Raw genomic sequence first — 11,734 nt, 5'->3', positions numbered from 1 at the left:
GGAGTCCCATCCCACCCATCCCCGGGCCCAGCTGCCAACCGCTTGCCCAGCGGGCTACGGCGTACGGCCCTGGGGAGCCGGGGTAGCGGAGGCCAAGGGGGCGCCTTTCTCTTTAAGAGCGCCACAGGCGATCGTGATTGGCTGTAGCTATGCAGGTCTTTCTTCCGGGCTCCCTCCGAGGGCTGCCTCCCCCGCCGCTCTACGGGCTCTGCTTCCACACCCTCTCCCCCAGCTCCTCCGCGCCCCTCCCTCCTGTCGCGCTCGCCCCCTCTTCCTTGCAGCCGAGTTCAGCGCGGCAGCGGCATGGGCGACACGCCAGCAACAGATGCCGGGCTCCCAGATGTGCATCCTTAGGCCACGCTGAACGCCCGCGGAATAGAGAAGGAACCAGAGGAGCGCCGGGAAGGCGGGACGAGAGGTGCCGAGATTCCCCCCTAAAAGGCAGAAGCCCCCGCCCCCACCGGAGAGCTCCGCGCCAGCAGAGCTCAGCTTGCCTGCTGTCGCTGCCGCCCGCGCCCACCTCTCCCCAGCCATGCCAGGCCGGGCCGCGGCCGGGGGCGAAGTCCCCTTCCGCCACGCCACAGAGGGGATCCGTGCGGGGGTCGAGGGCTCGCCGGACGGCGGCGGCCCGGAGAGGCCGGGCGCACGCGGGCAACGGCAGGACATCGTCTGGAGGAACGTCGTCCTGATGAGCCTGCTCCACTTGGCGGCCGTGTACTCCCTGGTGCTCATCCCCAAAGCCAAGCCGCTCACTCTGCTCTGGGGTAAGTCCCGCCGGCGCCGCCTGCGCACGGGGCACTGTGGTGAGTCCGCGCTTGGGCGAGCGAGGTCGCGGGTCCGCTGCCGGGTGTGCGGAGTCGCCTCTGTTCTCCCTTCGCCTCCCCCAGTTCTCCCTGGCCCCCTCGGCCTGCAGTTCCCCGCCCTTTGGGACGAGCAGGTATTTCTGTCCACGTATTTTCAACTTCTGCCTTCCCCTCTGCCTGAGTAGGCGCATTTGCCAGCTCCCTGATGGAGAGAGCTGGAGGGACCCTGAGTCCTGCGGCGCCACCGCTGTGCGCAGAAGCGCGCGAGGGGAGACGCTGGGTACTGGCCGAATCGGGCTTCGAGGAATGGAAGACAGGTGGGCTGTTGTGTGGCCCGTGCGGGTCTCGGGAATTCTATCTGCTGCATTTCAGCTTCTCGGTGTCCTTTCGCGGGCCTCGGATGCTGGGGCCAACTAAAAAACAAGAAAGGAAATGGAGAGGGGTCGAGACACCTGGCCCAGGAACAGTCTTGATTTTCGGGCACGAGGTAGAAGAAACCAGTTCTGGTCCTCGCCCCTGCAAGGCCCCTGTCCCTGAACCCTCTGTGATCTTCTATGCCCAGTGGCACTTTTATGATCCCAGAAGTTTCTTGGCGAGCACACCGAGCTCACATTGAGGGTGCTCTGCCCTCAGCACAAAGCTCAGATTGTGGCCATGCGGAGCCCCCTCCAGGCCCTCTCCCCTTCTGGCCTGTGCGGGTCTGTTGCTGCACCTGTGGCGTTCCCGCCACTCTCCTTCTTAGCACTCCTTCCTAGGGGCCCAGGAGTTGACCTCCCCAATTCCTCTCACTCCCCTGGCCCCAGGGGCTCAGTGTCTGCCCTGCAGGACTCCAGTCGCTGACTTCCAAACCACTTTGGAAGACCCCCTGGCCCCAGTAACCGGTTTTGGCCTCAGTCACCATAGCAGCAGTAGCCAGGACAGAAGGCACAGGCATTGATATACTGGGCTGAGAATTTGACAAGGTGATCCAAGAAGCTCTTTCAGTTCCTTTTTTGAGATCACCAAGGAATGGGGGCAGGAGAATTACAACCTACTTTTATTTCCGGAGGGGAAGAGGAAGGAAGAAAATAAGACCTCTTTCTACGAAGCTTCTTATTTGACATAGTGCCAGCTTCAAAAGCCTAGGTTGATAATGGGGCCACTTGGGTTCCTAGCCTTTCCTTGAAATCTTGAAGTCCCTGCTCTTTGACGCAAACCCATGTAGACTGTGGGTACCTTTTAGTGGGGTGTGGCTGAGGTAGGGAATACATAGTTGAAAAATGATGAGGGAGCAGGGGTCTTTGGGAATCATGAAGCCTTTAAAATTCCCCTAAAAGCTTTGGTTAAGCTTCCTGCTTAGTAACCCTTCCCTCCTCAATTCTGTGTCCTTTTCACCATGGTCTTCGTTATGTGTTAGTTTAAATTTGGTCTGCCTTCCTTCTTATCTCTAAATGAGTAAATTGAAGATGTCCAGCCATTAATTCATGAACACACTTTTACCCTGGCAGCCAAAGTTATTGCCCCAGAGTCTCCATAGAGCTCTTCTCTTTCACTCTAGCGGTAGGACTGTGCCATTGGACTTCAGAGCTCACCTGCCTCTGGAGGACTGGGGCTTAGCCTTAATAGCTGCAGTGTCAGAGAGAGCTCAGGGAGAAGTGAGCACTTAAAATATTATCTTACATGTCTGGAGCTTCACAGAGTCCACAGGCTCTACTCCTTACAGCCACCAAGCCCTACTGACCCTGGCACCCCACCAGGAGCTACAAGGACAAGGCCTCCTCTTCAGGTTTGCCAAGTCACCTCTGCCCTATCCAGGCTGCTGTCTGTGCTGAAGACAAAATCTTTGTTCTGAAAGACCTTGGTCCGAGGATACCTCCCTCGGCCCCAAACTCCTCCAGCTTCCCAGGAAAAGTGAACACACTGAAGGAGTCTGGTTTCTTCTTTATGGGGATGTTGCCAAACCTTATTCTTGTACCCTCCCTGCATAGTCTTCTGCTTTAGCGACTTTTCATCAGCTCCATTCTCTGAATCTTGATTCTCTCCCTATGGGTGCTTCACTGCCTCTGTTAAAAAAATAAATAAATAAATAGAGAGAGAAAAGACGGTAATGATGGATGTTGTAGTTTCAAGATCCAAAATCGTGACTTAGAAACATTTAAAACAAATGAATTTTATCTAATAGATATCTTGTGAGAGAAGAAATGAGGGACAGAGACCAGCTAAGATTCGTTGTGCTGTGAGTAGGATATTTAGGGCAACTGGAAGGCTAGGGCACCATAACTCGGTGAAAGCTCTGGAGCCTTAACCCACAAATTTCCCCCCACTGGATACCTCACCCTCACCGGCTTGATCTAGCTGTAGGTCTGAGTTCATGTACCAGTGGATTGTTCATTCACTTCTGGGACCTGAGTTTTTAGATATATTAGGCTTCGCCCATCCATTGCTTGCCTCCCTCCACCCCAGGTGAGGTTGCCCTGGAAACAAGAGGCATCCATGCTGTGTGCCCAGCAGAGGATGTGTTAGGTGTGCGGCGTGCACAGTAATTTGCATGGTGGTAAAATGTCATCCATGAAAGATCCATCGAGTTGTTCAGTCCAGCCTCCTCCACTGCCTAAGCCCTAGCCTTTTCATGACTGCCCTTGGGGCCAGAGCAGTTTGTTTTCCCTTCTTATCCTTGCAGTGTTCTGAGTGGGCAGGCTTAGAACGGAATGCTCTTGGTGCCCACAGGTCCTAAGTGATGAGTTTATGAGTTTCAAGGACAGAATACAAACCCCAGCTGGAAGAAAAATCTTCCCCTGAAAGCTTGAGCTTACACAAGTGCCTGCTTTAAGGGGTTTTGGCCTAAGGGAAAGTTAGCCTATGCCCTGGATCCCAAGATGAGTAGAACAAGGGAATAAGTAGTCATGAGGTCACAGTAGAATTTCTGGGGCTCCTTTCCAGAAAGCTTTGCCCTGACTGTATCCAGGCGTTCTGGCTGTTGGTTTTCAGCAATGTCAGGGACCTTGCTGGTTTCTCTTGAAATGTCATCTGAGTCTCTTAAATGTCTCCTATGGTGACAATATGGGTTTTTATTTCCTTCCTGGGACAATTTCAGTGATAGTACCAGGCATGAAAAGCAGTAATTGGCCCTGCTCCCTTCGTCCATCCTATCGCAGGGAAAACACGACCCATTGTTAAGCTGACACAGGATTCTCTGGTGTTCTTCTGGTTGCTGGAGATCTGCACCATTATGAGTAGGATTCAGCCTATGGGGGAGAAACTAAGAGGTGGCGAGAATTAACAAGAGAGTCTGGGGACAGGGAGAATCTGGAGAGGCTGGGGTTTGGAAAGTGCTGGTCCACCAAATTCTGTCCAATTCTGAGAGTTGCCCTAAGATGTGCTATCTTCTGCCAGGCATTGGATAACTTGCATCCTCTACTCGGGATGGCCCTGATGTCTTTGTTGGGTTCGGCTGCCTTTTCCATCAAGTCCCTAAGGTTGTTGAGGAGCTCCAAGAAGGTGTGGCTGTGGACTTTCTGTCTTGCCTCCAGGTTTTCTGGGGTGAGCTAGGCTCGAGAGAGAGACAGATCTGAATGTGAACCCTTGCTCTCCTACTTATCAGCTGAATGGCCTTGAACAAATGAATGTCTATAAACCTCAGCTTTCTAAACTGTAAAATGGGTATCTAATGCTACTTGCTGATAAAGTTGTGAGAATTAAGTGAGATAATATATGTAAGTCATTTAGCACAGTGCCTGGCCCTCGGTGCATGTTCAGTAATTGTTAGCTGCCATCATTATCACTGGTTCTGATATTGGCTGTTTTTCTTAAGAAGAAGGAAGAACAGCTGTCTTGCAGCACAGTGCATTCTACAGCGCTGGCACAGTACTCGACTTCCTTGCCTCTCTTGCATGGAGAATATTGCTTTGGCTTCAGAAACAAGGGTTCTTTCTCAAAGTCCCCAAAGAGAAATGAACACAATCCTCTCTCCCTCCCCCAGTCCCTTCTTTCATTCTATTTTCCTCCAAAAGGCCACTATTTTGTAGATAATAATCTTTTTGTTCACCTGACAACTCACCTAATCTTTAGCATTTCTCTTTGGAGACAATTGCTGTAGAAACAGGGCCAAATAACTTCTCTAAATCTCTTAGGGTCTCAGTTTTGATTTTTCTCCCCTCCCTGTCTCCTTGAATCATCTTTTTTTTTTTTTTAATCTTTACTGCTCAATTTAACTACTAAAGAACTGAAAAATGTAAATGAATCTTCCTTTTAAACCCTGTATTCCTAGCCTATTGTTGTTGCAACTTTTACATTTTTAATAAATGGGCAAGCACTAAGAGCCTTACCCAAGCAGTAAAACCAAGAGAACGGTGTGCTTCTACTGGCTTTATAGTTTCAACATGCATAAATGTAGGCTGAGGTTAACATTATTAGTTCATTTTTTTTCTAAAACTGGTCAGTGTCACTGCGGACGGCACTGTGATTGTGAAATGAGTAATAATGCTGCACAGCAGAAACCAGGGCTGGGATGCCGGCATTGCCACTTAGTTCAACTTCATGTCCCTTTCCAGTTTGTCAGCCTCAGTTTCCTCTTCTGTGAAATGGGGACAGTAACACTAAACTGAAAGTTGTGTTAAGAAGTGAGGCATATAACAAAGGGCCTGCCAGAGAGTAGACACTCAATGCTATCTGCTGTCATTACCTCCCATGATGGAAGTGGGTGTCAGGAAACCTGCACTGGCTTTATCGGCTGAGACTTGTAGCATTTTGGGTTCAAGTAGAAGGCACAGCCATTAATCCCAAATATTTCATCATGACTTTGTTTTAACATTTTAGTCCTCACCTTATCTAGTTTTGTGTATTGTATAAAATTATACGAATTGTTTGGAAAAACCATTGCTATGTTTATGAAAGAATGGCAAAGCCATGGTGATTCTTTAAGGTTTTACAAAAGGCAACATCATCTTTGGGTAGCATTCTCGTTGAGCATTTATTTTGACATTCTGTTGTCTCTGGCATGCAGTCTGTCTGCCCCTCTGCTGCGACATGTCATGTTTCTATGGAAGTGCCACAAACTCTAGGATTAGGAGTATGGGCTTTGGAGTCAGAGGGTCTGGGTTCCAAAGCCCAGGGTCAGCCTTCTGCAGATCACTCTCCCTTCCTAACGTCAGTGTCTCCGGCTGCACTATGAGGACAACAGTACAGCCAGCAGCTGGAGGGAAACTAAATAATACAGTAAAGAACTTGGCCTGGAAGCTGGCACAGTCTTTGTTAGCTTTCATGCCTCAGTCACATGTCCCCTTGGTGCTTCCCTTCGTGCCATCCCTCCGTTTAGCTCATCCCTTGGAGGCTGAGATTCGTTCCAGCCTGATCTATGGTTGTCAGAAAGCCCTGGCCAGGGGTCGAGGCAGTTTGTCTCCGATTTCATTTCTCCTGGGAATGGATTGGCCATCACAACAGGTACCAACTGTCCTCCCTTATAAATGTCTGTCGTTTGTTCATTATAGTGGCCACAAGAGAGACCCTCACAACAGTGAGGGTACGTGTAGTCACATATTCATTCATCTACTAATTCGTTCATTTCTTTCATTCCAATGATTGTCAAAAGTGGCTGCACATTGGAATCACTTGGGGAGCCTTTAAAATTTTCAGAAGACTGGGCCCCCATTCAGATGTACTGAATTGGAATCCATGAGTGATATCCTGGTTGTTTTCTTTTTTCCAGCCATTCAGGTGTTTCTGATGCACAACTAGGTAAGAACCATGATTTAATTTTCTTATTCAATAATACTTATTACTCACCTATTACTTGCCTGGTACTGGCACCATTCCTGACTTCATGGCACTTAGGTGCCAGTTAGATAGACAGACAGGTGCACAGGTGGTAACTGCCAAAACAGCATTAGTTACAGAGTGCCAGCTTGGGGAATTGGGGCAGCTCCCCAGAGGAGGCGGCAGCCGGACTGAGCCTGGCAGGAGACCCACGGCCAGCCAGCCAGCCCAGGGGTTTGGGAGAGACAGCATTGCAGCCTCAGGCAACAGCATGAGCAAAGCTCCTGAGGAGAGAGAGACAGTGCAGAGAGCAGGGCGGTTCAAGGACCTGATGGTTCAGCAAGGCTGGAGGTGACCAGGGCTCAGATCCTGGGCCAGGAATTCAGCAGGACCAGCAGTACAGGGAGGAGATCAGGCTTATGGAGAGGCTGCCCTTCTGCCTCTGCCTGACTCACCTCTTCCTCCCAGCCCATTGCACACACACCAACAATTTCCACAATGGTAGAAAGATCTGGAGCCCAGTTTTTAGAGCAGACACTTGCTGGAGGGGTGAGTGAGTCTAAAGATTTCAGGAGAGGCCCTGGGGCAAACATGTGGGAGCTGAGGGGAGGCTAGGGAATAATGTCATAGTAGGGCACTTGATGTCACAGACTCAGACTTACTGTCCTGGGACTAAATCACTAAAACCCCTCAAGGGTAACAATACCTGTACCAGACCCAGACTGCTCTTCCACAGTTCTTCTGTTCTCTGCTCTTTTCTGTTTCTAAAAGGTATGTGCATAGGGGGGTTGTTCTCACCTCATTTCCTCCCATCAGCCTGAGTTTAAATAGCTAATTCTCACTAGCCCACATTTCAGTGATGGTCACCTCTCCCCATTTCTGTAGCTGTTGGGGTCACTGCAGGTCTGATGATTACTAGGAAAGGTTGGAGGGCTCTGTGGGTCCAGCAAGCTGTGGTCCACGGAGCAGTAGTATCAGCATCACTTGGGAACTCGTTAGAAAAAGACTCTCAGAGCCCATCCTGGACCTATTGAATCAGTACCTGAGTTTAGTAAGATCTCCAGATGATGCATTTGCATGCTAAAATTAGAGACGCGCTCCCCAGCCTGACATCCAGCCACAGGCCGACAGAGAAGCTGGACTTGAGTAAGATTTGGCAACCATCCTTTTTCCCTTTTAACGGCCACCTTCCCTTTATCTATCTCCCCTCCTACCCTTCTGCCTCCTTGTAGCTTATTTAGAACATGTTGAAATCCGCTTCTCTTGCCTACAAAAGGCTGTTGCTAAAATATTTCGGCCAGAGCAGCAATATTTAATTCATAGGCTAGAAAATTAATTTTGTTTTCATAAATAGAGCTGCGGAAAAATAACAGGGAGGCTCTGTGCATGGCCCTTGAGAATTCAGCTTGTCTATTTAATAGATAAACTGGTAAAGGTGATGAGGCCTCAGGGGAGAGCCGCCTTCCACAGAATTGTGAAGCAAATTCTATTAGTTAGGATGCTTTTGGCCACAAAACTCAAGTTCAGATGGCTTAAATGATAAGTAAAATTTCTAATGTCACTGATAAGAAATTCTGAGGTAGGGCACTTCTGGGGTGACTCAACTATGTTATCAAAGAGCAGATTTCATTTCCGCCATGGTGGTCTTGTTGAATTTAGTTTTCCTCCTGGTTACAAGATGGTGGCCAGTGCCAGGCAGCACATGGAATGACAACGGTGTCCTACAGAAGAAGGAAGAGGCTGCCTTTGGAGTCTCATTTTATCAGAGCAAAATCTTTTCTGGTTGCCCCATAGCTGATGTCTTCTCAAGTCTCACTTGCAGGATTATGTCCCAAGTCCCTTGTTAAAGCAGTCATTGGCAAGGAATTCAGCCGAATCAGGGTTGGCTGCCGAGTCACATGAGGTGAGTGTGTATGGGGGCGGGGTGAAGAGCCAAACAAAACCCAGGCTCTGCTCAACATGGGAAGAAGTGGGTGGGCATGGCTGCTGAGACAGCCCACACCACTGCTCCGGGGGCTTCCTTCATCCCCTCCCATGACCTTCCCTCCATTCCCTGGAAAGATTGGTTTCATATTTAGTGTGCTCTTCTCTACTCCCTACTCCCATGCTTGTCTCTTATCCTGACGTCCTTACAGTGAGCAATAAATGTCTGCCTTTTCCACGAAGCTCTGTGCTCTTTGATGGCACTTTTGTGTCCCTAGGACCTGGAACACAGTCTCTGATCAACATATACAGTGTGAGGTGAATGAATGAATGAGTTTAATCATTGTGTGGCCTTTCTTTGTAACGGAAGTTTGCATTTTTTTTCTTAACTTGATTTCCCCCCCAGTAGAGAACTTTCCATGTGATTTTGGGGTACAGATTGGGGAGAGAGATGTTTTTGCCAATGCCCCAGAAATTGACATGCCCGTCTGCACTTGTGTCCTCCCAGCGCATCGCTCTGACCTCCCTGGGGAGCGTGCAGGTTCTCTGTTGCTCTTCTGGGTGTTCATGGGGTGAGCTGGGGCTGGGGAAGGTTGCTCTGGGTGCAGGGAATGGGAAAATGAGTGACTCAGAATGTGTTCTTCACTAAGTTTTCTGTGGTGACATACTTTCCTCGGACCAATAGTTTTCTTGGTTGACCATTTTCTTCATCTTTTCAGGTGACACAGAACCTCAGTGATGAAGTCATGACAAATTTCTGTTCTCTTGCCTCAAATTTTGCTTTGTGGGACATTTAAAAGTCCACTTAACCTCAAGCAGGTATTTTTTTCTTTACACAAACAACCTAGAAAGAAGTGTCTTCCTTAGGAAGAAGTTGTTCACTGTGTGATCAGGGAAACAAAACAGCTTTTGGCTAGAGATTTTGGAAAACCGTATTTTAAAGTTTAGACGCGGGGAAAATGTGTAGAGCAGGATTGTAGCATAGCCATTTGTGTAAAATCTTGGAGTCAAATACTGCATGTAAAGTGCCTGCTTAAGCGCTTAAAGATATTGCTCTGGGTGGTTATTGGGTAGCTTGTATTAGGGCTGGTCATTACTCTCCATATACATAGGTGACATTGATGTGATAATCAAGGTCTTCAGGATTAGAGAAATTTCCTGAGAGTGCCCTTGAAATGGCAGGGGCGGGGGCAGGAATCAAATACCAATGGACTTAGAAATGAAGCAAGACTAGAATAGAATTTAGAACTCAGGTTTAAATTTATTTTCTTCCTATATCACTGTCTGTTGTATGAGTATCACCATATACTTGCATTTTGACATTTTGACTATGTTAGTTTCAGCTTGGTTCCTTAAAGAGACAATGGCTTATAAATGCAACCTGTGACCTAAATGGACAAGCCCATCTCTCATAGCATTCTCCTCCTCCTCATCAAAAAACACATATCAAGCAAGCAATTAATTACTTATGTCTTGAGTCAGGCACTATGTAAAAAAAACAAAGACCCAGTCTCTATCCTCCTACCTTTTATAACTCAAAGGAACAGCTGTGTTGTGCCCCCAGTACTGTAACCAACACAGTGTTCTCTCAGCATGGGTAGATAATGGAAAATATTCTTCTTTAAAAGTTCCATGCATGAAATTAGAAATGAATTTCTAAAATTTGACTTTTGTGGAGAAGTTTGTCGAGGTACTTGTCTAATAAATATGTTCCTAAGAAGCCTTTACAGATGGTTAAAATGAAGCCCATCTCTATGACTCAGTCAAGTGTCTCCAATGCATGTTTTACCCTGAAGTCTCTATAAGCAAAAGGTTATTTATTAGCCAGTGTGAATAATTCCCCCTTCCATCTCCCCTCCCCAAATCCATTGTGTTTCACTCAGTAGCTCTTGAAAAATGGGTGAGTCATTAACATTTTTGAGCTATATTCAGATTACTCTGAGGTCTTGACACCATCTGGAGCTCTGGGGAGAATTAAGTCACTATCCTCTGGGTATAGACTGGATATGAACCTAAACTTGGCATAGCTCCCCTGAGGGTTGGAATAAACCACAGTTATTAGAGCTAATATTCCTTCATGCACAGAGCTGGTATTCAATCAGTGTATACCACTGTGACTATCAATCGTTAAAATATTGAATAGCTGGTGCCTTCCCGGGTACTTCTAGAATTCCCAACAATCCAGGAGCTAAAGGATCCATCAGCTGCAGGGCTTAAATCCCTGTCCGTTCTGATTGGTTTTGATTGGTTGGTGCCCTGTGGGTTGTCAGATATTTTTAATATCACCTCTGCATATGCATCCTCTTGTTTTCTATCTGATCCATATAATCTTTGGCTTCTCTTTCATAATTTCATTCAAATTGAATGAGAACTTTAAAAAAATCAATCTACCTTTCTGGCTTAAATTTCTATCCCCGAAGCCACGTAAGGAAAAATATTAGAGCCTATTCTAAATTCTGAGATTGCGGGTAACTCACCTGTCCTATTAAAAGCTCCTTTTGTGTTAGAAGCAACGTATGTCTGAAAGGCAATTTTAATCTTCTGATTTATAATTGCCTTTATATAAGATTTTTTCCCCCTGAAAGAACTGATATTAATCTTATCATCAGAAAAAAAAACCCAGCACCATACAAATAAGATTGTAAAAAGTTATTTCCTTTTTGTGTTTGGAGCTGGGAGGACAAGATGTGGAGGACAGCACCACAGATTCAGGTGGGACTCTTTGCTCACACTACATGGCCCCTAATGTAAATGTTGTCTAGGCTCTGTGCTAGCCCAAGGTCAGTGCCACCCAAGCCATACCTGAAGCTTGGTACATGGAATTGTTTCAGTGGTAGAAAATTTCAAATGTATACAAAAGTAAAGAGAATGGAGGAGTCTATAGACTCTCATACCCTCCACTCACCTGAGATTTTTTTCTTTGTAACTTTTTACTTTGCTACATAATTTCAGACACATTAGGATAGTTGTAATAGCAGTTAGTATATAGAACTCCCATGTTCTACCCAGACTCAACGATTTTTATTTCATCCCACTTTCTTTATCACATTCTCTATGTATATGTATACACATATGTGTGTATTATTTTTCTCTGAGCCCATTTGAAAATAAGTCGGAGACACCATGGCCTTTTGTCTCTAAATACTTCAGTATGTATTTCCTAAGAATAAGAATATAACCTCTGTGGAGTTACCAAAACCAGGAATTTAATCTTGGTATTATCTACTCCACAGTGGATAGTCAGATATTCTAGTAATGTCTTTTATAGCTCTGCCCAC

General features: G+C 47.0%; 1 protein-coding gene across 1 annotated transcript in view; it reads left to right on the top strand.

Moving 5' to 3' along the window:
* The first annotated feature begins 212 nt into the window (after positions 1–212).
* SCD5 (stearoyl-CoA desaturase 5) overlaps positions 213–11,734 on the top strand; it is a 131,940-nt gene continuing 120,418 nt past the window's right edge. Inside the window, exon 1 of the mRNA XM_039845578.1 lies at positions 213–764. Coding sequence (XP_039701512.1) covers positions 533–764 — 232 coding nt within the window. The 5' untranslated portion in view covers positions 213–532. The remainder of the gene's footprint in view (positions 765–11,734) is intronic.

The sequence above is a fragment of the Pteropus medius genome, unplaced genomic scaffold, assembly GCF_902729225.1.
Source record: "Pteropus medius unplaced genomic scaffold, Ma_sr-lr_union100, whole genome shotgun sequence".
NCBI lineage: Eukaryota > Metazoa > Chordata > Mammalia > Chiroptera > Pteropodidae > Pteropus > Pteropus medius.
Note: the sequence above shows the minus strand (reverse complement) of the source record. Positions and strands in the feature narration are given on the sequence as shown.